The sequence below is a fragment of the Taudactylus pleione genome, unplaced genomic scaffold (genome assembly GCF_031769625.1).
Source record: "Taudactylus pleione unplaced genomic scaffold, aTauple2 ptg000502l, whole genome shotgun sequence".
Classification (NCBI taxonomy): Eukaryota; Metazoa; Chordata; class Amphibia; order Anura; family Myobatrachidae; genus Taudactylus; species Taudactylus pleione.
In genome coordinates, this window is record NW_028284904.1 from 6164776 (window position 1) to 6187768 (window position 22993).

General features: G+C 42.4%; 1 protein-coding gene across 1 annotated transcript in view; it reads right to left on the bottom strand.

Annotated features, from left to right (window-relative positions):
• LOC148501811 (ovostatin-like) overlaps nucleotides 1-22993 on the bottom strand; it is a 405898-nt gene that overhangs the window by 17815 nt on the left and 365090 nt on the right. Inside the window, exons 24-28 of the mRNA XM_088449993.1 lie at nucleotides 14761-14844; nucleotides 10368-10544; nucleotides 5774-5852; nucleotides 3252-3405; nucleotides 1092-1169 (exon numbers count right to left, since the gene is read on the bottom strand). Of these exons, the coding sequence (XP_088306119.1) occupies nucleotides 1092-1169; nucleotides 3252-3405; nucleotides 5774-5852; nucleotides 10368-10544; nucleotides 14761-14844 (572 nt within the window). The remainder of the gene's footprint in view (nucleotides 1-1091; nucleotides 1170-3251; nucleotides 3406-5773; nucleotides 5853-10367; nucleotides 10545-14760; nucleotides 14845-22993) is intronic.

Below are 22993 nucleotides of genomic sequence, written 5' to 3' on the forward strand. Positions count from 1 at the left end.
TGACGGGGTCCCCTGTAGCTGCAGAGATTCTGGCTTCCCTGCATGTCAGTAAAGGAGACCAGGTTTTTTAGGATAATTGTGAATGTCTCCTTGCTGACATCTGTGTAATGAGAGTACTGGTCGAATAACTGCAGCAGCCATTCAATCTGCACTTTTAACACACAAAGGGCCGTATTCAATTAGCGGCGAAAAGTCGGAATCCGCAAATAAGTATCACGGATGATGTTATTTCTCCAGGCGGAAAGTTTTTGCCATATTCAACTGCAAAGACTTTTCGCATACACAAAAAAGTTTCGCCTATGAACAGCAGGCGGAAAAAAATGGAGAATTGTGGTTTTGAGGTGCAAAGGTGCGGAAAACACTCTGCACCCTTGGGGCAGCCTCCCAAAGGATAACTGTGTCAAAAAAAAAAGGAACTCCCCAAAAAATTACTTTGAAAATGGGGGCGAAAAAGTACAAAGTGGGGGTACACACATAAGAAGTAGCGAAATAGTCTTTAGGGGGGTCTGCAAGTAGGGGTAGGTGTTTTTTTGATTGCAGGTGCATTTTTTACATCACTTAAAACTTCACTTTAGCAAATTTAAACCATGCTTGCACCCATTTTCAAGTACCCCAAATTTGACAGGACTACTTATTTTCTCCAAAAAATACTGCTTAATGCTATTCTTCACCACTTGTGCAAAGATGCTAATTAGAGGCAATTGACAGCACTTAAGTACCCCAAATAGCTTCAGGGGGGCTTTTCGGGGACATCTATACTGATCCCCAATTTTAGTGCATCTTTTTGGGGGTGTTTGGCTGATTACTCCATCTTTGACAGCACTTTTCGCATGTTTGAGTTTCGCCGGGACACTACGGGAAGTTTTTACGTCCTTTGCAATTGAATACAGCGAATAGCGGGGGCGCACACTAAAAGTTTTCGTGTCCAAAACACGCGATATAGCGAAAAGTCCGGCAGGCGGAAAAGTATCGCTGGTGTGAAACTAAATGAATACGGCCCAAGGTGTCAGCGACAGAGAATTCCTCTACAGTGTGTCTGCTAGTAGGATCCGGTTATGATCTGGATGCAGTGGAATAAATTAATTACTTACCCCAATGCTGATTGAAGGGCATTCCGACAATATTAGTACTACAGTAGCTGTGAAGCGGTACACATCATTTATCCTAGCCTATGAGAAAAAAACAAGACAAAATATTATAACCAGCATACTGTGTTCATGGGGCTCAGCCCGAGACCTTGGGGTATCAATGCCGCCAGCCGCTTCCCTGGCTGGGACAAAGGATAGGCAGCATACTGTATGTAGCTGCCTTGTGCACCGAAAGATTTGGTAGCATCATACAATGGGGGTGCTAAAAGGCATGAGAGCCAAAGCCCTGTCAGGCTGTAACCACTCATGTATGTGTTATTACTCTTTACTACACGATTATATTTCATTTATGAACATACACGTATGCAATGTACATTGGAATAAGCATGTACAGTATGCATTCAAATGTATTGTTAGTCTAAATGTAATATATATATATATATATATATATATATATATATAGCCCAATGTGTCCGGCACTCCAAAGGTTAATGACTGATGTCCTGCTGCGGTGCCCATCCAGGGAGATGAATCCCTTATATAAATAGTGGTCACAAGGAGGCACTCTGCAGATTTTTTTCAAAATAAAACAATGTCCTTTATTCCATTCCTACGGCGTTTCGGGGTGACCCCCCATCTTCAGGGACAAGCAATACAGACTGACACATTACAAATTTGTCTGATATTTTTTCTGTAACATCATCAGTAGTGATAAAGTCTGCTGTTGGTAGAATATATGGTATCACATTGATGGTTTGTTGTTGTAGTTAAGTTGTATATACAGTGTTTTTTCTTCACTATGCTAAGAATAACAGTCACACAGTGCCGTTGTTTTTAACTTGTTTGTTGAATTTTGTTTTTGTAGTACTCATGTTGCTTGGCAACAGAGAGCATACATCATTTCCCTGTGCCGCGCTACCGATGACGTCACCGGGTACGTGACGGACACACGAGCCGGAGCAGGAAGCGGATCCTCAGGCGGCAGCGTGTCACAGGTTAGTATGATAATGGTGTTTTAATTGCATGTGTGTCGTGTATATATTTGTGTATGTAATGTGTCAGTCTGTATTGCTTGTCCCTGAAGACGGGGGGTCACCCCGAAACGCTGTAGGAATGGAATAAATGACATTGTTTTATTTTGAAAAAAGTCTGCACAGTGCCTCCTTGTGACCACTATATATATATATATATATATATATATATATATATATATATATATATATATATATATACATATATATATATATATATATATGTATATATCCACCTTTATATTAATAAATACTGTAGCAATTACTTAATGTGAGCACAATTTTGCATTAAGAAACATTTAGTCTTTTGTCTCGCTGTAACAATTATTTTTATGATTTATCTGAGTGCTGGTGACAGTCATGACATCACCGAGCATAGGCTAAACCAACTTACCGTATTTCCCCCGGACATAGGCCAGTGCGCCCGCTCTCCCAGGACATACACTACCTGCCCTATAATAGCACGGCTCACTCATATCGCTCCTCAGTCTTTTTTCACAAGTTAGTGAAAATTGCTTAAGTAGCCATTAGGGGGACGGATGTCTTAGGCGTTCTGAAGCAAGACCCGACAATTTTTCCTTAAAATAATGATTTTAGTAAAAATGTTACTTGCTCTTAGGATGTGAGAAAAAAAGTATCATGTATTTCTGTAGGCATTACCACGGCTGATTTTCTTGCAGGCAATTATATGGGAGTTTTTTTTTAAATATCACCTGCATTTGGATATGCCCCTAAGTGTGCAACAGATTCTGTACCTGCAGTAGGGACAGGGGAAGTATAACTGCCCAGAAGAAGGAATGAATGCACAATAGGTAAATGTGACTGTATGAGTGGTTTTATACCTTTTCCTAGCAAATGAAGGTTAGTGTTTCAATAAATTGTTAACCCTAGTAACCACGGCAACAATGAATGGACATTTGCAAAGATGCATAAAATCACAACCGCGCAGGAGCTGTATGCAAGAACTCGCCATTTGCGCCCGTGCAGTGATCCATCTAACTCAGAACCAGCCCCAGTATCTCTAATGACTCCTGTTCTGACATGATCCTGAAATTGGGACATTTCCATTTGTGAATGTTACTAGTAAATAAAACATGGACACAATGCCTAGTGGTATCCATGCCATAGTCACCTGATTGGTAAATGGGCACCCAATAGGGTTTATACAGCCAGAGGTCAGATTCTGTAGATTTGACAGTACAAGAACTGATTCTGTGAAAATTTTGGGATCAACATAAGTGTATTTCTGTATTTTGCACATTGCCTGGAACGTGGAAATGTCCAGCCTAAAAGAAAGATAAAAATGATAAAATATTCAGTAAGCCTACAGTATATACATTGTAGCAATGCTAATTCTAAATAAGTATAACAACTGACACTAAGCAATATCATAGCTACTTAATGCATTCAGACAAATTAGAGTTTGTATCTTCATCTGATATTGAGATACAATTTATAGTCTGTCAATTTACAGAGATACTGTATGTATAATTAAGGTGGTCTGAGCACCTTGTCATATACAGGGGTATGTAATAAGCTGCAAGTTACAGACAGCCGTGAGATGTTGGTGATTTGGCTTCTAGATATTAAGCACCAATTCTCTCAAATATAAAACCCGGTTGGTTTTTGCCTTTTGAACAATTGTCGCTTGAAATCTAGTAGCTACTGTAAATCGCCAACATCTCTCAGCTGCTTGCAACTCGCAGGCTATTACTGTACATATACTACTCTGTAATCAACTCCTGCAACCCACAATGTGTCAGTAGGTGGCACATCTTGTAGCCAATCAGATTATTGGAATGGTCACAGCCACACACGGGAATGTGCACACTACCGATGTCAGATGTAGTGAAGCAGTTTTTCTGCTACTGTGTATGCATCCCGATTCTGTCCCTGGAGAGTCACAGCTCTAATTTCAGGCGCGCGCAGGGAGAAGCGTATTAAAAATATATTGTGCGCTCCTGAGGGGTGACAGGAAGGTGTCTTAGTGCATGTAAGGAGATGATCTGTCTTATGGTAGTGTCAGGGAACGTGGCTGTGTGCACAGACACATGACCGCCCACACAGAAGCCCATTATCAGATAGAAAAACTGCAGGGGTCAGTATATGGAGACATCAGTGTGCAGAACGTTAGTATCTTAATGAATCTGACGTGATTCCGTCTGCTGTTATTATACAGCACAAGGCTCTGGGCCTTATTCAGAGACAGATGCTAATGTGATCGCAGCTGCAATTTCAATCAGAATGTAACTGAGAAAATGTGCTAATGGTTCCAAAGATCACCCGAGTACCGCTGTCTTCTCATCTGCCTATGACGTGGCTTACCAGCGTAAATATCATTAATATTAAACGCACATTGACAAGCCATCTAGCTCTTGCGGCAGGTCTGACAGCTGCAAACACTGGAGCTCTCCTGACGTGTAGAAGGCTCGCATGCAGCATAGGAGATCGCTAGAGCTAAATTATGCACGCCTATATACCGCCGTTTAAAGACCAGACACGTCTGCGTCTTATTAACCCCCCCCCCAGTTACTTCCCCAAATGCTGACTGGCTGTCACTTATTTGCAAATGGATCCTCTGTGAGTGCGTAATCGCAAACCAATCGCAGCGTGTGGCAATGCGGCTAATGCACGTGTGCAAATGCAAACAACAGCTCAATCTGCGTAAAACTCACCATTACATATGTCTCTGAATTAGGCCTCTGTGTTTGAGCTACTTAATATCTTTCTATCAGATCCTACCGGTGCATCATATGCAGCTTTGAAAGGTTCTAGGACATGCATTATTCATCATGCTGCTTTTTAAGTAAGTATTATTGAATTTATTTAGACAATGCACTATTCCTTGGAGAGAAATATAAAGTAGAGAGATAAAGTACCAACCAATCAGCTGCTAACTGTCATTTTTCAAACACAGCCTTTAACATGACAGTTATGAGCTGAGAGGTTGCTACTTTACCACTTTAGCTATCCCCAAAGCTTAGTACATCTCCCCTTTAGTGAATTAGATACATGCTGCAATTTGCTGTAGTTCTGGCTGGTGGATGCACTTTTCCACCCATGTATCAATTTGTGTTCACATTCACCACTAAGTCCCATCCCCATTTTTTGATTGGCCCTCGTCCTGCATCCCTGAGCAGAGGTGGCCATAGAGTTGATGCAAACCATTGATGGTTCACCGATGGTAGCTACTGATGGTCCTATCGATGGTAACCATCGATGGGTACCCAACCAAGGCCATCCCTAGTGCATCATAGGGACATGGCCATGTATCACAAGGTCTTGGCCATGCATCATTGGGGAATGGCCACACATAACAAGGGCTTGGCCATGCATCATTGGGGAATGGCCACACATCACAAGGGCTTTGGTCATGCATCATTGGGGAATGGCCACACATAAAAAGGGCGTGGCCACACATCATGTGGGCATGGCTACGCATCATGGGGGCATGACTAACCATCCCACCCCGTCTCAGCATGCAAGCCAAGCAGAGCACCAGGAGGCGGAGCCGCTCATCCAGGCCTTCAGGCAGCCAGACCGGCCATGGTATTTATTGCTAACACTATTGACCTAAAACACAATGGGATAATATTTGCATATCCTTTGCAGCAGTATACTGGCATTACTCTGACACTTTCACTCTGCCCTTACCAAGAATTCCTGACATCTGTCCTAAAGTACACAGAGAACCATCCACCCGACCTCCTGCACGCCATATGTCTGCCATAACCTATAAATAGAGAAGACTGTTATTTACATTAATAAAGTATGGGGGTTGTTTGCATATGGACCTGTACTTACTACAGGACTGCATAATGTATTTTTGAAATTATATTTTATACAGTACAAAACGATCTTTATTTTATCATGCAAATATTTATAATAATCTAACAGTGTCAAATAGAAATACTTATAAACAAAAAATAACATAGAAAAGTATAATACATAGGGGCCTGATTCATTACGGAACATAACTGGGAACTCAGCTGTGATTACGCACACAGTCTCACTGCTATAATATGCTAATCCAGAATATCACTAAAAACAATGGGCGCTGAATATCCCTATATAAAGGTAGTGACACTCATGGACTGAATTATGCAGCTGTTCTAAGTAACACTCTGCAGTCTTATCCAGCATGTAACAAGTAAAAACAAAATAAGAAACAGTACAGTACTTATTTAGTATTTTCTTAAAATATGCTAATGTCTGCGATCGCTTTGCCATCGCAGCACAACATAAGGACGTCCCCCTACTCACATCCATAATAGTCTGCAAAACCATTGGTAACATCGAGCCTCACGCACAATTGTTAAACTTCCGGTACAAAGTGAAAAGCCCAAGCTGCGTATGCCATTGCAGTGACTAATTTATGCACACCCCTGTAATTGCGTTACAGGGCACTGGCACGCGCGCGTTTCGCTGACCACCCCCCGTCAACACCCCCAAATGCTCACTTCCTGTCAGTCACTCTGCAATGGGTCTGTGTGAACACTGTGATGCGTACGCTTTAGCCGAATGCAACAATCGGCTGATTGCGTGCATATTCGCAGTTGTGATCGGTAATGAATCAGGCCCATAGAAAAGTATATACAGTATGTAAAAAGGGCAATAATTATTATACACAGTTTGTTAGAAGCAGTGTCTCTGGCAGGATGAGCTTACACTCTAGTCTTTCGTGCTAAGGACCTGATTCAGACCCGCTCACGAGCGCTGAGCGCTCGCAAGCGGGTCGATGTTGCCCAAGTGCGTATGCGCACGATGGAGGCTGCTCCATCGAGCGCATGCGCGAGACCCAGCTAGAGACGGGGAAGCCGTCGCTCCAGGTCTCGCACCAAAGGGGGCGTGCTGTCGATGGTGAGTGACAGCATGCCCCCTTTGGTGGGCGTGCCGGGGGCGTGGCTGCCCAGACGGAGGCGTTCCCATGGGAACGCCTACCGTCTGGGTCCGGCCCCACTGACATCACTAGTGATGTCAGTGGGAGTGTTTTTGGCTCTGATAGAGCCAAAAGCACTCCTGGCTTGTGGACAACGAGACCCTACTGCAAGGGTCTTGTTGCAAGCCCGATGGTCGCGATGGTCTTGACCATCGCGACCATCTTTTTGGCCGCTCGCATAAGCTGTGGGTGGTGACCCACAGCTATGCGAGTGGCCAGGAGGCCGCTCCAATAATAGTTAGGATGGCCCTGATTCAGAGCGAGCGCTCTTGTCAGAGCATCCGGTTCTGAATCAGGCCCTAAGGCCACATAGCTCGCCAGAAGTCACAAGGAGCTGATTTTCAGTTTTGAACTTGAGACACCAGCACAGTGGCCAAGATTTATGAACGAGTGATATTCTTGTTATCACTTGTTACTAATCTTCAATGGTGCTCCAACCAATCAGCTCCTAACTGTCATTTTCCAAACACATGACAGTTAGGAGCCGATTGGTCGGAGCAGTATTTAAGATTAGTAAAAACTAAATACAAGGATATCACTCATTGATGAATCTGGGTCACTCACTGTTTGCGCCTTTACTAGTGGGGCTATTATGTCTTTATATATTTTTTAACTTGGCATCTTATTAAATTAAATGCTGGGCCATTGTTCCGAAGAGGTGTGTGTATATATATATATATATATATATATATATATATATATTAGCCCACATGATTTATGAGATGTCACGGGCAAGGTCTTTAAAATCCACTTAGGCTAACTTCCATAACTTTGAAATTAAAGCAATAACTAGTACCTGATCAACCAATAGGCTGATCAGGCTGCAGCGTAGGGCAAAAGGACTTGGAGGGCACTGCTGCTTAGATGATTATCAGGACTGAACCTTGGCTGCACCTTTGATTTGCTCTCTAATAGCTAATGTAATGCCAGGGTACTAATTGATGTATTCATGTATAGAATGTTCTCTGTATTGTATAATGATATGAGATGCTCACTGTACTGTACTGCAAACTTTGGAATGCTCTTCCTATTGTAAATAAATCTAAGGCATGTTCTGTATTGTATTAGGGCCAATGGAATGTTTTCTATATTGAAAAATGATCTCTGAAATGCTAACTGTATTGTAAATCAGACTCTTGAATGCTCTTACTATTGTATATCAATGTCTGGAATGTTATGTATTGTATTGGGGTCAATGGAATGTTTTCTGTATTGAATATAATTCTCTGAAATGCCATCCGTTATACAACTGTCTCTGTAATGTTCTCTGTACTGTATATCCATCTCTGAAATGCTCTCTATTATAGGGCTGTCTCTGGAATACCTCCCTGTTTTGTATGGCAGTTTATGGAATGCTCTCTGTATTATATCTCAATCTCTTCAATGTTCTCTGTATTGTGTGGAATTTGTGGAATGCTCTCTGTATTGTATATCAATCTCTGGAATGCTTCTAAACTGTATATAAGTCCATAACATGCCTGCTGTGTGACTCCAAACATAAACATTGGTGGGGGCTCTGAGAGTACATTAGCCTAGGGTGACTGGAACCCTTAGAGAGACCCTGGGCACAGACTATCTGCTCCTTGTGTCATTGCATACAATTTTGCTGTATGGGTATAAGATGATTGACTACAAGCATTTTTGCCTCCTCTAACAAAATGTACAAGATACTCACAAATTTTGGACTACCAGGAGAGCATACAACTCTGAAGGTTCTCGCCCAATTCTCCAGAGAATGACAGCATTATACTGCAGGGGGGCAGGGGGGCTAAGACAAGCCCTGGGCACAGACTATCTGCTCCTTGTGTCATTGCATACAATTTTGCTGTATGGGTATAAGATGATTGACTACAAGCATTTTTGCCTCCTCTAACAAAATGTACAAGAGACTCACAAATTTTGGACTACCAGGAGAGCATACAACTCTGAAGGTTCTCGCCCAATTCTCCAGAGAATGACAGCATTATACTGCAGGGGGGCAGGGTGGCTAAGACAAGCCTCTCAGCAGATTACCTGAAGTCTAGTGCTTTTTATAAGAAAATACTCTATAGATAGAGGGATAGGTAATGGATAATAAACATTTTTTGGATACAAGTTTTACTTTTCTTTTTGCAATGCTCAGTTTTTGTTCAGTTATATGCCCTACATAAGACTGTGTACGACTTAGGGGCTGGGAATAGGAATGGAATGGGCTGATATAGGCATATGGTGTGCAGCTGAAGCCAAAGTACAGTAAAGATGTGGACTTGGCATGTATTACCTATGTGCAACTAAAATGGGTGGAGAAAAGTCACAACGTAGTTGCTTGGAGGGGTCTGATTTGTGAGTGCTATAACCCTGGTGTAAGTTGCACAATGGGTGGTGACTGAGTTTGATTGGTCACACACGCTGAAAACACTCCCATTTATGCAAAATCACTAAAATGGCTGCAACAGTGTTTTAAAAATCAGTTTACATTGCAGTCCACACACTTTTTGCACAACAAAATAATGACTCATTCTGAATTGGGGAAGGAGAAGCCTGCACATACAGTATATATATTTTTAAGTGTCCTATAAAAATGTCCTATTTGCGTCTGCATCGCTTTGCATTTCAAATGCTCTAACACACTTTGGTGCATATTATCTGTACTAAACGGCCAATACAGTTACTGTAATAACTATAATGTTTTTTTCACTGTGTACTGTGATGTTTAGCAGTTATACTTCAGTCGCATCACACCCAGGTACGTGCAGGGGAGGGAGCCACAACTACAGACTTGCAAAGGGGACAGAATCTGTGGGGGTGATTCAAATGTTTTTTGGGGCGTGAATAATTAATGATCGCCCAGTTTGATATTCGATTGTTCTGGGCGCCCATTAATTATCGCCCCCTTCACCGCCTAAAAGACGAGGTTTAGCCATCTAAAACGGCTAAACCTGTCTTAATTTCAGGTTAGGGCGTGCTATCTGCGGTTAGCGCGCCCTAACCAGGGTGTTTCAGACACATTTCTGCTCGCACCCTCCTGAGTGCGTGCAGAAATGCCGGCGCTGGCGGCTATCGCGCCCTGACAGAGCAACAATTGAATTGCAACTGTCGGGCATCGTGAAAAAAAGCCGCCGGCAGAACAATTGAATTCCCCCCTGTGACTCTGAATAGGTAGCAAAAATGTACTAAGAAAACATTTAGATGCATTTTGCTACTCTGGTTGTGTCCGATGGTAAATAAGCCCCATAATGTCTAGTGATAAAGCTCTGGTAGTTATTTATGCTAAGACAAGTAGCGCAGGTTGGAGTTTCTATGTCACAGGCATTTGATGGTTTTTCTTACTTTGAGCCATTTTATTTTTTGCTTTTTCCAAAAGTTCATCAGTTAATTGTCCTGTGAAGTTCATGTATTCCAATAGGTCTACAGTGGGAGTAAGAGCTGCCAGATTCTGTGCACAGCAGCCAATTGGCAGTTCCATCAGGTTGTCCAAGTTCTTCACTGAAATCCCTACAACATCACCTGCATGTGAGAGAGAGAGAGGCACAATACAGGAATAACATGTAACCATGGCATGACAGTCCTCGTATTAACACAAACATCACACAAACATCACAGTGAGGGTTTCTCTAACATTAACGTACGTCTGTTTTCACATATTAACCCTGTTATTTTGAGGGGTTTATGCCAAAATGGTCCCTCCGGAATCCTCACTAATTTCTGTATTTTCTGGCTACAGTAGGTGGTTTAAAAAAAAAAAAGAAATTTTTTTTTAACACTATCCCAGCAAACGCTGAGTGTTTTTTTCCCGTACAGAGCTTTCTTTTGACACTATAGTTTATGAGCATTTTATAGGATGCACTTTTGTACATCTTTCTAAGCTATTTTTACCAAGTTCAATCCAAGAATGTTTGCAGGAAGACGAAGGGGTATATTTACTATGGTGAGGGTTTTTATAATTGGAGATGTTGCCCATAGCAACCAATCAGATTCTACTTAACATTTATCTAGCACCTCATAGAAGATAATTGCTAGATTCTGACTGGTTGCTATGAGCAACATCTCCAATTAAAAAAACTTGTACTTTAGTAACTATTTCCCCATTATAATTAGGGGTGAGCGAGTTCGGGTTTCTGAAATCCGAACCCCCCCGAGCCCCTCCGATCCGAGGCCGATCCGAGTCAGGCTCGACTTTTCCCACCTGACTCGGATCTGAAATCGAGGCAAAACGTCATCATCCCGCCTTCCGGGTCTCGCGGGTTTTGGATCCTATATAAGGTACCCGCGTCGGCGCCATTTTCTCACTCGGCTGTGGACAGTGAAGACGGAGGGTGGGAGTTAGGGATGGCTGGGCTGTGTAGTGTAGTGTAGTGTAGTGCAGTGTAGTGTTGTACTGTGCTGTGCTGCGCTGTGCTGCTGTTGTCCATAGGGGCTGTGTCCACTCCTCCAAAGTCCATAGTGGCTGGCTGGACTGTGTTGTGCAGTCAGTTGTCCATAGGGGTTGTGTCCACTCCAAAGTCCTGAGCAGTGTCCCAGTCCTAAATGGGTGCTGTAGTGTTGTCCAGGGGGTGCTCTGTCCATCAGGGGTGCTCCCCTCAAGTGCAAAAAAATAAAAAAAAATTCTGTTTGTGAATTGTGTGCGCAGTAGCCGCACGTGCATCAACAATGTAGTACCAAGCGTGCGCCTGTGTCATAAGTAAAGGGCCGGCTGGCTTGACCGTTAAAGGGTGCTGTAACCCCCAAAGGGCAAGCCAAACAAAATAAAAAAATATTTTCTGTGTTTGTGAATTGTGTGCACTGTGGCTGCACGTGCATCAACAAAGGAGCAGCGCCAAGCGTGCGTCTGGCTGTTAAAGGGTGGTGTAACCCTCAAAGTGCGCTCCACAAACAAACAAAAAAATTTTCTTTTTTTTCTGTCTTTGTGAATTGTGTGGGCTGTAGCCGCACCTGCATTCTCAAAGCAGCAGCGACAAGCGTGCGTCTGTCTGTTAAAGGGTGGTGTAACTCTCAAAATGCGCTCCACAAACAATAGAAAAATTCTTCTTTTTTTTTCTGTCTTTGTGAATTGTGTGGGCTGTAGCCGCACGTGAATCAACACAGTAGCAGCGCCAAGCGTGCACCTGTGTCATAAGTCAAGGGCGGTTTGGACATCTGGTCCGGACTGAAGGATGTGCCAACAATTTCTGACAAGTCTACTGTCACTGCATATGATACTGTCCTCAAAACAGCAGCGACAAGCGTGCTTCTGTCTGTTAAAGGGTGGTGTAGCCCCCAAAGTGCGCTCCAACCAAAATAAAATAATCTTCTTCTTTTTTTCTGTGTTTGTGTGTGAAATGTATGCGCAGTAACTGCACCTGCATCCTCAAAGCAGCAGCGACAAGCGTGCGTCTGTCTGTTAGAGGGTGGTGTAACCCTCAAAGTGCGCTCCACAAACAATAAAAAAATTCTTCTTTTTTTCTCTGTCTTTGTGAATTGTGTGGGCTGTAACCACACCTGCATCCTCAAAGCAGCAGCGACAAGCGTGCATCTGTCTGTTAAAGGATTACATCAGTGACAGCATTCAAGTAGGCATGTCAGACAGTCCGTACATGTACTGGCAGGAAAAAGAGGCAATTTGGAGGCCCCTGTACAAACTGGCTCTATTTTACCTGAGTTGCCCCCCCTCCAATGTGTACTCCAAGAGAGTGTTTAGTGCAGCTGGGAACCTTGTCAGCGAAAGGCGTAGGAGGTTGCTTCCACAAAATGTGGAGAAGATGATGTTCATAAAAATGAATTATCAACTCTTCCAGGGAGACCAGCCTCCAGAATGTACAGAAGGACCTGTGGTGGTGGATTCCAGCGGGGACGAATTAATACTCTGTGAGGATGAGGATGTACACAACACTGATGAGGGTGATGAATCGGTGGATGAGGAGGATGAGGACATCTTGCCTCCGTAAGAGCGAGTTTGTGCAGGGACAGATTAATTACCAGCTTGTTTTGTGGGGGCCCAAACGAACCAATCATTTCAGCCACAGTCGTGTGGCAGACCCTGGCGCTGAAATAATTGGTTTGTTAAAGTGTGCATGTCCTGTTTATACAACATAAGGGTGGGTGGGAGTGCCCCTAGGACAATTCCATCTTGCACCTCTTTTTTTTCTTTGCATTATCTACTGTTTACTGCCTAGTTTTCAAACTGCCATCCTGTCTGTCACTGCAGTGTCACTCCTAGATGAGCCACGTGTTTGTGCCGCCCACTCGCGTCGAAGGGTGGTTTTGGCAAAACCAATCCAGATCCAGAACACGAAGAAAGATCCAGATCCAAAACCAAAACACGAAATGTGGCCGGTGCACACCCCTAATTATAATATTAAATGTTTGGTGTATACTTTTGGGCACAAAAAAAAACAAAACATACAGTTGGTGCAAGTGCATGCTTGCACTTGTAGTGCTACAAGTGTGCACTATAAGAGCCTGATTCAGAGGTAAATGCAGACACGACCGCGCTGTGTCTTTCGGCAGTCGTCGTCTGCGACTTTATGCAAATGCAGCAACAGAGCCCTTCCCCCGGTGTACATCCGGCCGTCTAAATGTGCAAGGCCTGAGACGCCCACTATGAGCACCTGTAGACCGTGCAATACAGTCTGGCGCATCTTTAGACTTGTACCAGTCCCCATGGCCAGTGCCGATTTTCCATCTTCAGTGTGAGCGATGAAGCGTCTGGATACACAAACACTTTAGGGACACGCCCACGGCACTCACACTACCTGTCCATTTTTGCACGCCAGAATAGCCACCACCCAGTCATCGTCCCAGGAACGCCCAGCAGTTTTCCAAGATACTTCTGATACCGTGCGTCACTATCACAACAGCGCCTTTGTGCGTAAACTCCATGTAATGCATGCGCTACACGAGTTTTTAGAGAATTTCCGCTAATGCGCAGTTGCAAAATATCGCACGACTCTAAGTACATCAGCGTTGCACCAGGCTCTGAATAAGGTCCGAAATGTTTGACACATCAGAAAATATTAAGTGTTGCCCGGTCATACATAAATAGTTTTTGCCCCCATAATAAAAAATATATATATTTAAATTGCCTCTATATTAAAAGAATACATTTATATTGTCGCAGTAACAAAATAATACAGTGATATTGCCCAATAATAAAATAATACATTTATATTGTCGCAGTAACAAAATAATACAGTGATATTGCCCAATAATAAAATAATACATTTATATTGACTCCTTATTTATTAACATTATTCATTAAATGATTATTAGCCTCTTCTGTTCTGACAGACGGGATAGCGGAAACAATGTACGATTTAAGCAAAGTTGTTTATACGAATCACGTCTAAAAAAAACTGCAGCTCGATGCTGTACTGCTAACGTGTTATTTTATAAGCAGTTTCAGAACTGGCACTTTGCAATAAACGATTTCATGTGCAGTTTTGCCATAATTAGACCGAACATTATAAAAACTGCACATGTAGCCCCCAAAAATCCAACTGCTCTTTATTAAATCATCCCCAACGTGTCTATTAAGTGATCTGGTGCAATAAAGACCATGAAATCAAATGCTGGATTTCTTGTTATGGGTTACTGCATGATGTATATATTATAAACTATATAAAATGGCAAAAATTTTCTTCATTAGCGATTTTCCTACAAAATTCTGATAAATACGTGCTCCGTCATCACAAACGTATATAGTATTAGTTTTGAAAGTGCCTAAAGAACAATGAAACAAACTCACCCACAACTTGTATGGTCATTGTAGTTACACCCGGCACCAAATTGTATGGGCGCGGTATGTAGTTTTTTGTGTCACTGACTGAATCTGTTAAAATAATAATAATAATAATAATAATAATAATAATAATAATAATAATAATAACAACAACAATTACAATAATAATAATACATAATAATTAGAGATGATGGTTTGATTCTGCTAAAAACTGAAAACACCCGAACTTTGGAGTTTCGAGTCGAACCAAGTCCCGACTTGGGTCTTCCCGTAAGTTGAATCTCAGATCTAAAAACGGTATCTCGCATGTTTTGGATGGCATGTAAGTCCCTCCCTCGTGATTTCAGGTGCCAAAATTGGTCAAAACTGACAGGACATGACTGGAAATTAATGTTATTGATGTTAATAATAATATAGGTACAGAAACAGGTCCAAGTTACATGATTTTAGCCATTTTGATAAATGTTTTAAAGACATCCAAAACTGTACCAAAAGACTTGAGGGTGGTTTTGCCAAAACCAAACCACGATGATGATTTAGAACCAAAACACCGGGGGTCAGTGCACATCGCTAATCATAATAAAAGTGAATGGAGATAAAGTACGAGCCAATCAGATCCTAACTGCCATGCTATGTTTGAAAAATGGCAGTTAGGAACTGATTGGCTGGTACTCTATCCACTTTATCTCCATCCAAGGCTTAGTAAACTGACATATTACAGAAAAATGAGACAGTGCATAAAAGTCTGAGGGGACCCAGGAGACACACCAATAAACAATAGTGAATTTATTGACACATATATAAGTAGCATATAAATTGAAACAATTGTAGCAATGTATTCACTGCAGTGAATCAATAAAATGTTGGCAGCATGTACATATAAAACGATTTAAAACTGAACACCAGCTGTGTGCTCTAATCACCAATACTATTAAAGCTGATCAATCCGTTAATTAATAAGACCTCTGTTTCATGGATACTAAAAGTGAATTCCTACTAGGGATAAATGTATACCTTGAATAATGCACTTATTAGCAGTTCCGTTAATGGAAATCCATAGTGGCATTGATAGTAACTCGTATCCTTTAAATTTTTACAAATGCAGTTACAATCAGCCAAAGCTAGATACAATGTATCTCTGTTATCTTATTGATTGACAGACGTTACGGGACATCATTAAATACAACCAGCTACCAGTGGCACAAAATAGAAAGGATCATGTTCTAATATGTTTTGTTGTAGTTGCTGAAAACGAGCCACCAACTACAGCAACATCTACTGAACTGTGCAGATAGATACAGAAAAGCGGATAAACCATAGTTTGGGACCCTACGCATTTCACCATAACAATATTATTTTATCATTACATTACTAAAATGTCTGTTATTTAGTTTGAAAGTTGATTCACGATTCCTGAACTAATCAATATTTGGAAAAAAATGTCTAGCCATGACTAATTGCATTGTTCATTTGTAATAACTACCGCTAAGGCTTAAGGGGCCTATCCATTAGCAGATAAATTGAACGATTGAACGATATATCGTTCAATTTATCTGCTCTGGATAGGCCTTGAACGATGGCAGATGCGCACTCCCGTGGCCGATAAATTGGATCTTTCATCTCTCCAACATGTTGGTCAATTATCACATATCGCTGCCAGATATTAGAAATATCGGGCAGTTTATATGCGGTAAACGATGAACGACGAGCGATATTTTCAATGAATATTCATACAATTTTTAAAAAAATTCCACTCTCTGAATGATATTATTTCATCGTTCGCCAAAATCTGTCATGTACATGAGAGATATCGTTCAGCACAGCCACCAGAATTTTCAAAAGACATCTTTTGTCTTTCATCTCTCAGAAAGACTCTGCTAATGGATAGGCCCCTTAAAATGCTTTTAAAGAGATTGTAAGCAAAGTGTATTGTACTTATGCCCTAATACTCTGTTACTGTGAATTGTTTCTTTGTTTACCCTGCAGGGTGCTGAGGACACTTTGTGGTGCCTTACAAATAAAAGTAAATAATAATGAAATCATTACAGGTAACATCAGGTCAGTAAGGTGTTGTTATGGAGGCAGGAGTAATGATGCTATGTGTAGGCTGTAGGTGACTATTCATAAAAGGTTTTTCATCACTTCACGTTATTGGCAGAACAATAATAGCTGTATGACTGTAGTAACATCACATGTGACTAGGGGATGTTTAGGAGGGATACGTTTAAGATGCCGGCGGTCGCAATCCCAACCGCCGGCATCTAGAATCCGCAATCCCGGCTACGGTTAAATGACAGGCGTCTATAATCCAGATGCCTGTCATTTTCCCGACCGAAGGGATGCCGGGCACTGCAAGCGGAAAGCCGCGGGGGGGAGGGGTAGGTTTAGGCTACCCGGGGGGGACTTAGCGTTAGGCACCCCCCGGGAGGGTTAGGTTAGGGGGAGGGAGGGTTAGGGTTAGGCATCCCTGGGGGTAGGTTAGGGTTAGGCACCCCCCTTGGATTTAGGTTTAGGCAGCGGGGAAGGGGGGGTTAGGGTTAGGCACTTAGTGGGGAAGGGTTAGGGTTAGGCACTTGGGGGGAGGTTAGGGTTAGGCACCCCTAAGGTGGGTTAGGGTTAGGGGGGTTAGTATAGTATAGAGACGATCGACGATGATCCGGGATTTCCAGCGCTGCCGGTCTTCCGCTGCCGGGCTCTGCTATTTTTTCTGGCTGCCGCAGCCGGGATTCGAACTGTTGGTCATGTGGCGGCCGGGAATCCATACCAAATGCGTTTAGGATACCACTGTGACCTCAGTATGCTACTCGGGCTCTAAGTGAGGCAGGCCCGGCCACACATGGTTTAACAGGAACTAACGGCAGCTGTTTTAGGTCACTCATGAAACAACCTATGAAACAGTGATTTGATCAATAATATGGAGCATGCAGAGTTGCAGCCAATGAGTTTAGGTTAGAGATGAGCAGGTTCGGATCTTAAAGATCCCAACCCACCCGAATTTTGACATCCGGAGTGAGAAACGAACATGCGTTTGGATCCCCCCACCGGTCCCGGATCTCAAACCAAGGCAAAACCATAGAGACGAAATGTCGAGGCTCGCAAGCTTTCGGCTCTATGTATATAAGGGACCACACGGCGGCCACCATTTCACTCCAGCTGTGGAGACTGAACAGGGATGGTGGGTAGTGTAGGGCTGGGAGAGGTAGTACTTACCTGTGCTGGTGCCGTGCTGTGTTGCCTGCTGTGTCCTGGGCTGGTGCACTGCTGATTCACTTGGTGCTGTCACTGCTGTGCTGTCTGCTGTGTCCATCTGGGCTGTTGCTGATCCATCTGGGCTGGTGCTGTGCTGTCTGCTGTGTCCATCTGGGCTGTTGCTGATCCATCTGGGCTGGTGCTGTGCTGTCTGCTGTGTCCATCTGGGCTGGTGCTGATCCATCTGGGCTGGTGCTGTGCTGTTGCTGATCCATCTGGGCTGGTGCACTGCTGATCCACCTGGTGCTGTCACTGCTGTGCTGTCTACTATGTCCATCTGGGCTGTTGCTTATCGATCTGGGTGGGTGCTGAACCATCTGGGCTGGTGCTGTGCTGTCTGCTGCGTCCATCTGGGCCCAAGTTTTGGAGCCTAAAAAAAAAAATATATATATATTGTCTTTTTATTTTTTTTCTGGGTGTGCGTGTTAGGCTTAGCCATACAAGATACAGTAACGCAACCTAGTGCTGCCTGACTCCAGTCGTCATCAATCTGTGCTCTTGGCCAAAGTTCTGGACCCGAAAAAAATAAATAAAAAAAAAATAGTGTCTTTTGTCTATTTTTTTTCTGTGTGCACACGACTGCACGTGTGTGAATTTTGTAACCACACCTTGGCTACACTATTGGTGCTTGTGACACTGCTTCAAGACCGCAGACAATATGGAGGGCTTTCACATGACAGGAGAGCAAGGCCAAGAACCAAATGTTGTAGCTGCCTCCAGCAGTCATCATGATAATGCAAGGCCGTCAACTTCCTCGTCCTCTATGAAGGACCATGCCCAAGGGCTTAAGTCACACCATGGATTTGGTAAAGCTACTTTTACTGTAGTAAAGAAAAAAAAATTGAAAGGCAAGTTGTCGTTAGATAAATAAAAAATTGGCAATATGCCATTCACTACACGAAGTGGCAAGGAAAGGATAAGGCCTTGGCCTTTATTTATGATACAGAAACAGACAAATGTCAGGTGCACAACTCCAAATTTTTGATAATATATAAATGCAATAAAATTTTGCAATCAATAGAGGTTTTTAGCATAATCATGGCCAAGGTTATGGGTCAATCCACCATATCCAGGTAACCTCTTTAGGGTAGGTCCCTAACATACTAGTTTCAAATCTAGAATGCAGGACACCCCCAAACTGGCATAGCCAAGCCGCTCCATGGCACCGCCATCATAAGAAAAGTGCAGTGTAAAAGAGATAGTTAAGAGCAAAATGTGTTATAATGCGGTGCCCTGAAACAGATCAACCAAAGCAATCCAGGGGGACCCACGCCCCAAAAATGAACCAAAGTTGCACTACAGTATATAACTTGTAGGACTTACCTAGAATTGTGCGCAATTCTAGGTAAGTCCTACAAGTTATATACTGTAGTGCAACTTTGCTTCAACATTTTAAAAAAATTACAGGGGCATGCAGGAGATGCTTTCGGTGGCCCACAAAATATCCGGACATTTTAGATATTCAGCAACCACTTGTTGAAGATTGCATGACCAGCAGGTACTGTTAAATTTTCCCTGCCATCAGCTGAAGCAGGAGGTAGTAACTCAGTGGAATTCTATGCTCTATATGCTTCAAAGGATGGAGGAACAGCAAAAGGCCATCCAGGGCTATACAACGGAGTATGACATAGGCCGTGGAGGAGGGATGCACCTTACTCAAGCGCAGTGGAGAATAATTTCCGTGTTGTGCAAGGTTCTCAAACCCTTGCAACTTGCCACACGTGAAGTTAGTTCAGACACTGCCAGCTTGAGTCAGGTCATTCCCCTCATCAGCCTATTGCAAGCTGGAGAAACAGAAGGAGGAGCTGAAACAGAGCGATTGCGCAAGGTATGTGGGACTGGATCAAGCCCTTGAGTCACTTCACCAGGATCCAAGAGTCATCAATCTATTGAAATCTGAAATATATATTTTGGCCACCATTCTGGATCCTAGGTTTAAGTCCTACCTTGTGAGTTTTTTTCCAACAGACTGAAATCTAAAACTATGCAATGAGCTGTTGGTCAAAAAATTGTCAGCTGCAGCTGCATGTGAAACGCCTTTATCTCCTCCTTCAGTTTCAACAGCTGCCAGGAAAAAATGAAATTCTTCTTACATAATGCCTGCTGGTCATGCAGATCAGTCACCTAAAAATGACATCTGGTCAGGCCTGAGAGAACTGCCTACTAGTGACATGTCTTCTACCGTGACTATGTGTGATACAATCTCCATTCACAGAATGGTGGAGGGCTATTTCAGAGATAACATCCAAATAGCCATGTCAGACAGTCCCTTTCAGTACTGGCAGGAAAAGAGGCAATTTGGAGTCCCAGACACAAACTGGCTTAGCATTACTTAAGTTGCCCACCCTCCAGTGTGTACTCTGAAAGTTTTCAGTGCAGCTGGCAACCTTGTCAGTGATCGGCGTAGTTACTTCCTCAAAATGTGGAAAAGATGATGTTCAATAAAAATAATTCCACGAGGAAGACCTCTACCAACAATTACATCAAAAAAATTACAGAGGCGCCTATGGTGGATTTCAACAGGGACAAATTAATATTATGTGAAGAAGAGGATGTACACACTGATGGGGATGACGAGGACGACGACAACTTGTAATGTAAAATCAGTTTGTGTATGGGATCATTTTCATTTCCATGTCCAATGCACATTGGCAGCTTGTTTTATGGGGGTCCAAACAAACCAATAATTTCAGCCACAATGGGCAGTTCTTGTCGCTGAAATGATTGGTTTGTTAAACTGTGAATGTCCTGTTTCGTATACAATATAAGGGTGGGTGGGAGGGCCCAAGGACTATTCCATATTGCACCTTTTTCCTTTCCATTATGTGCTGGTTGGGGCATTGCTGCCAGACATTTTAAATTAATGATATGGTTGGTTTAGGAACCAATGATTTTTTTAAAATTAATTAATTAATTTATTATCAATTTTATAGCCGGGGTTGCACCAATTAATTTCTTTTTATTAATTATTCAGCCAGTGGCTGCACCCAATTAATTGTTTTTTAATTAATTTATTATCAATTTTACAGCTAGGGGCTGCACCAATTAATTTATTTTTATTATTCATTTTTCAGCCCGTGGCTGCACCAATGAATTGTTTTTTAATTTATTTATAAATCTTACATCCAGGGACTGCACCAATGAATTGTTTTTTAATCTCTAAGATCATTACCTCATCACCTATACACTCTACTCCATTACATCAACCTCAATGCCAAACAAATCAACCAAACCTCCTCAAACCTGCAGAGATATTAATGCTATTAATTTTGAACAACTATCCACCTCTCTGCAAAAATCACTCTTAACCATTTCTAATTTCACTTCTCCTGAGACTGCTCTATCACATTTGAACCAGACCCTATGAACAGGCCTTTTATGAAGTAGCTCCAGCTACCCATCACATTCCGCGTAGACTTAGACATCAACCGTGGCATTCCAAATTCACAAGACACCTACAAAAACTCTCACATAAAGTAGAACATCAGTGGTGAAAGTCTCATACTCCAAGTGACTTCCTCACATATAAGACGATCTACTAATCGTATCGTAATACACTGGATAATGCCAAACAGACATATTTCCAATCTGTTATCTCTGCCCAAGCCTCTAGCACCAAGCGGCTTTTTAATACACTTAAATCACTTCTTACCCCTCCGTCACCCAACCCAACTGCTACTATCAGTGCACAAGATCTTGCTTTCTATTTTAAGAACAAGATTGATAATATCCGAAATGAAATGGTATGCTCTTCCTCAACCAGTGACCTGCTCAATTCCCTACCTGAACCCAGTGGCACGTTCTCATCATTTGACCCTACTAATGAAGATGAAGTATCTACACTCCTCTCATCCTCCTACTCTACTACCTCTCTTCTTGATCATATACCATCACAAATCAGTATAGCTCTGTCTCCTGTGCTCTTTCCACACTTAACTAAAATCTGTAATCTCTATTTTTTCTACTGGTATCTTTCCATCACTGTTCAAGCATGCAGTGACCACTCCCATTTTGAAAAGACAAAATTCTGACCCTAACTCTCTCTTAAATTACCGTCCTATCTCCCAGCTACCTTGTCTCTACAAGCTACTGGAGAGACTTGCCTACACTTGCCTCACACACTTTCTTAATGCCCACAACTTATTGGACCAACTTCAGTCAGGCTTTTGGTCCCAACACTCCACTGACAGAGCAGTGACTAAGGTAGTAAATGAACTGGTCACTGCCATGGCTAAAGGCCATTATTCACTTCTAATTCTTCTAGATCTCTCTGCTGCCTATGACACTGTTGACCACACTCTTCTCATACAAATACTACAATCCCTAGGTATTCAAGACAAAGCCCTTTCTTGGTTCTCATCCTACCTATCTAATCACTCTTTCACTGTTCACTTTTCTGATTCTACCTCCACTTCGCTACCTCTATCAGTTGGAGTACTACAAGGTTCAGTATTAGGTCCTCTGCTTTTCTCAATATATACCACCTCTCTTGGCAAACTAATCAGCTCTTTTGGTTTTCAGTATCATCTGTACGTGGATGATACTCATATTTACCTATTTTCCCCAGATTTGTCACCATCTGTGCTGGTCCATGTCACTGAATGTCTCTCTGCCATTTCATCTTGGATGTCATCTCGCCACCTCAAACTTAATGTATCCAAAACAAAATTAATTATATTTCCACCGGCCAGTAGTAGTTACCAACCTGATATCTCTATTACTGTTGACAACTCGACAATCAACCCCACCCCACATGCTCGCTGCCTAAGTATCATCTTTGACTCTGAACCGTCTTTTGTTCCCCACATTCAATCTGTCTCTAAATCCTGTTACATACATCTAAAAAACATAGCCAAAATTCGACTATATCTTACGCAAAAACTCTAATACATGCACTCATTATTTCCCGCATTGACTATTGCAATAGTCTCCTTATTGGTCTTCCCAAAAACAGGCTCTCCCCACTACAATCCATTTTGAATGGACCTGC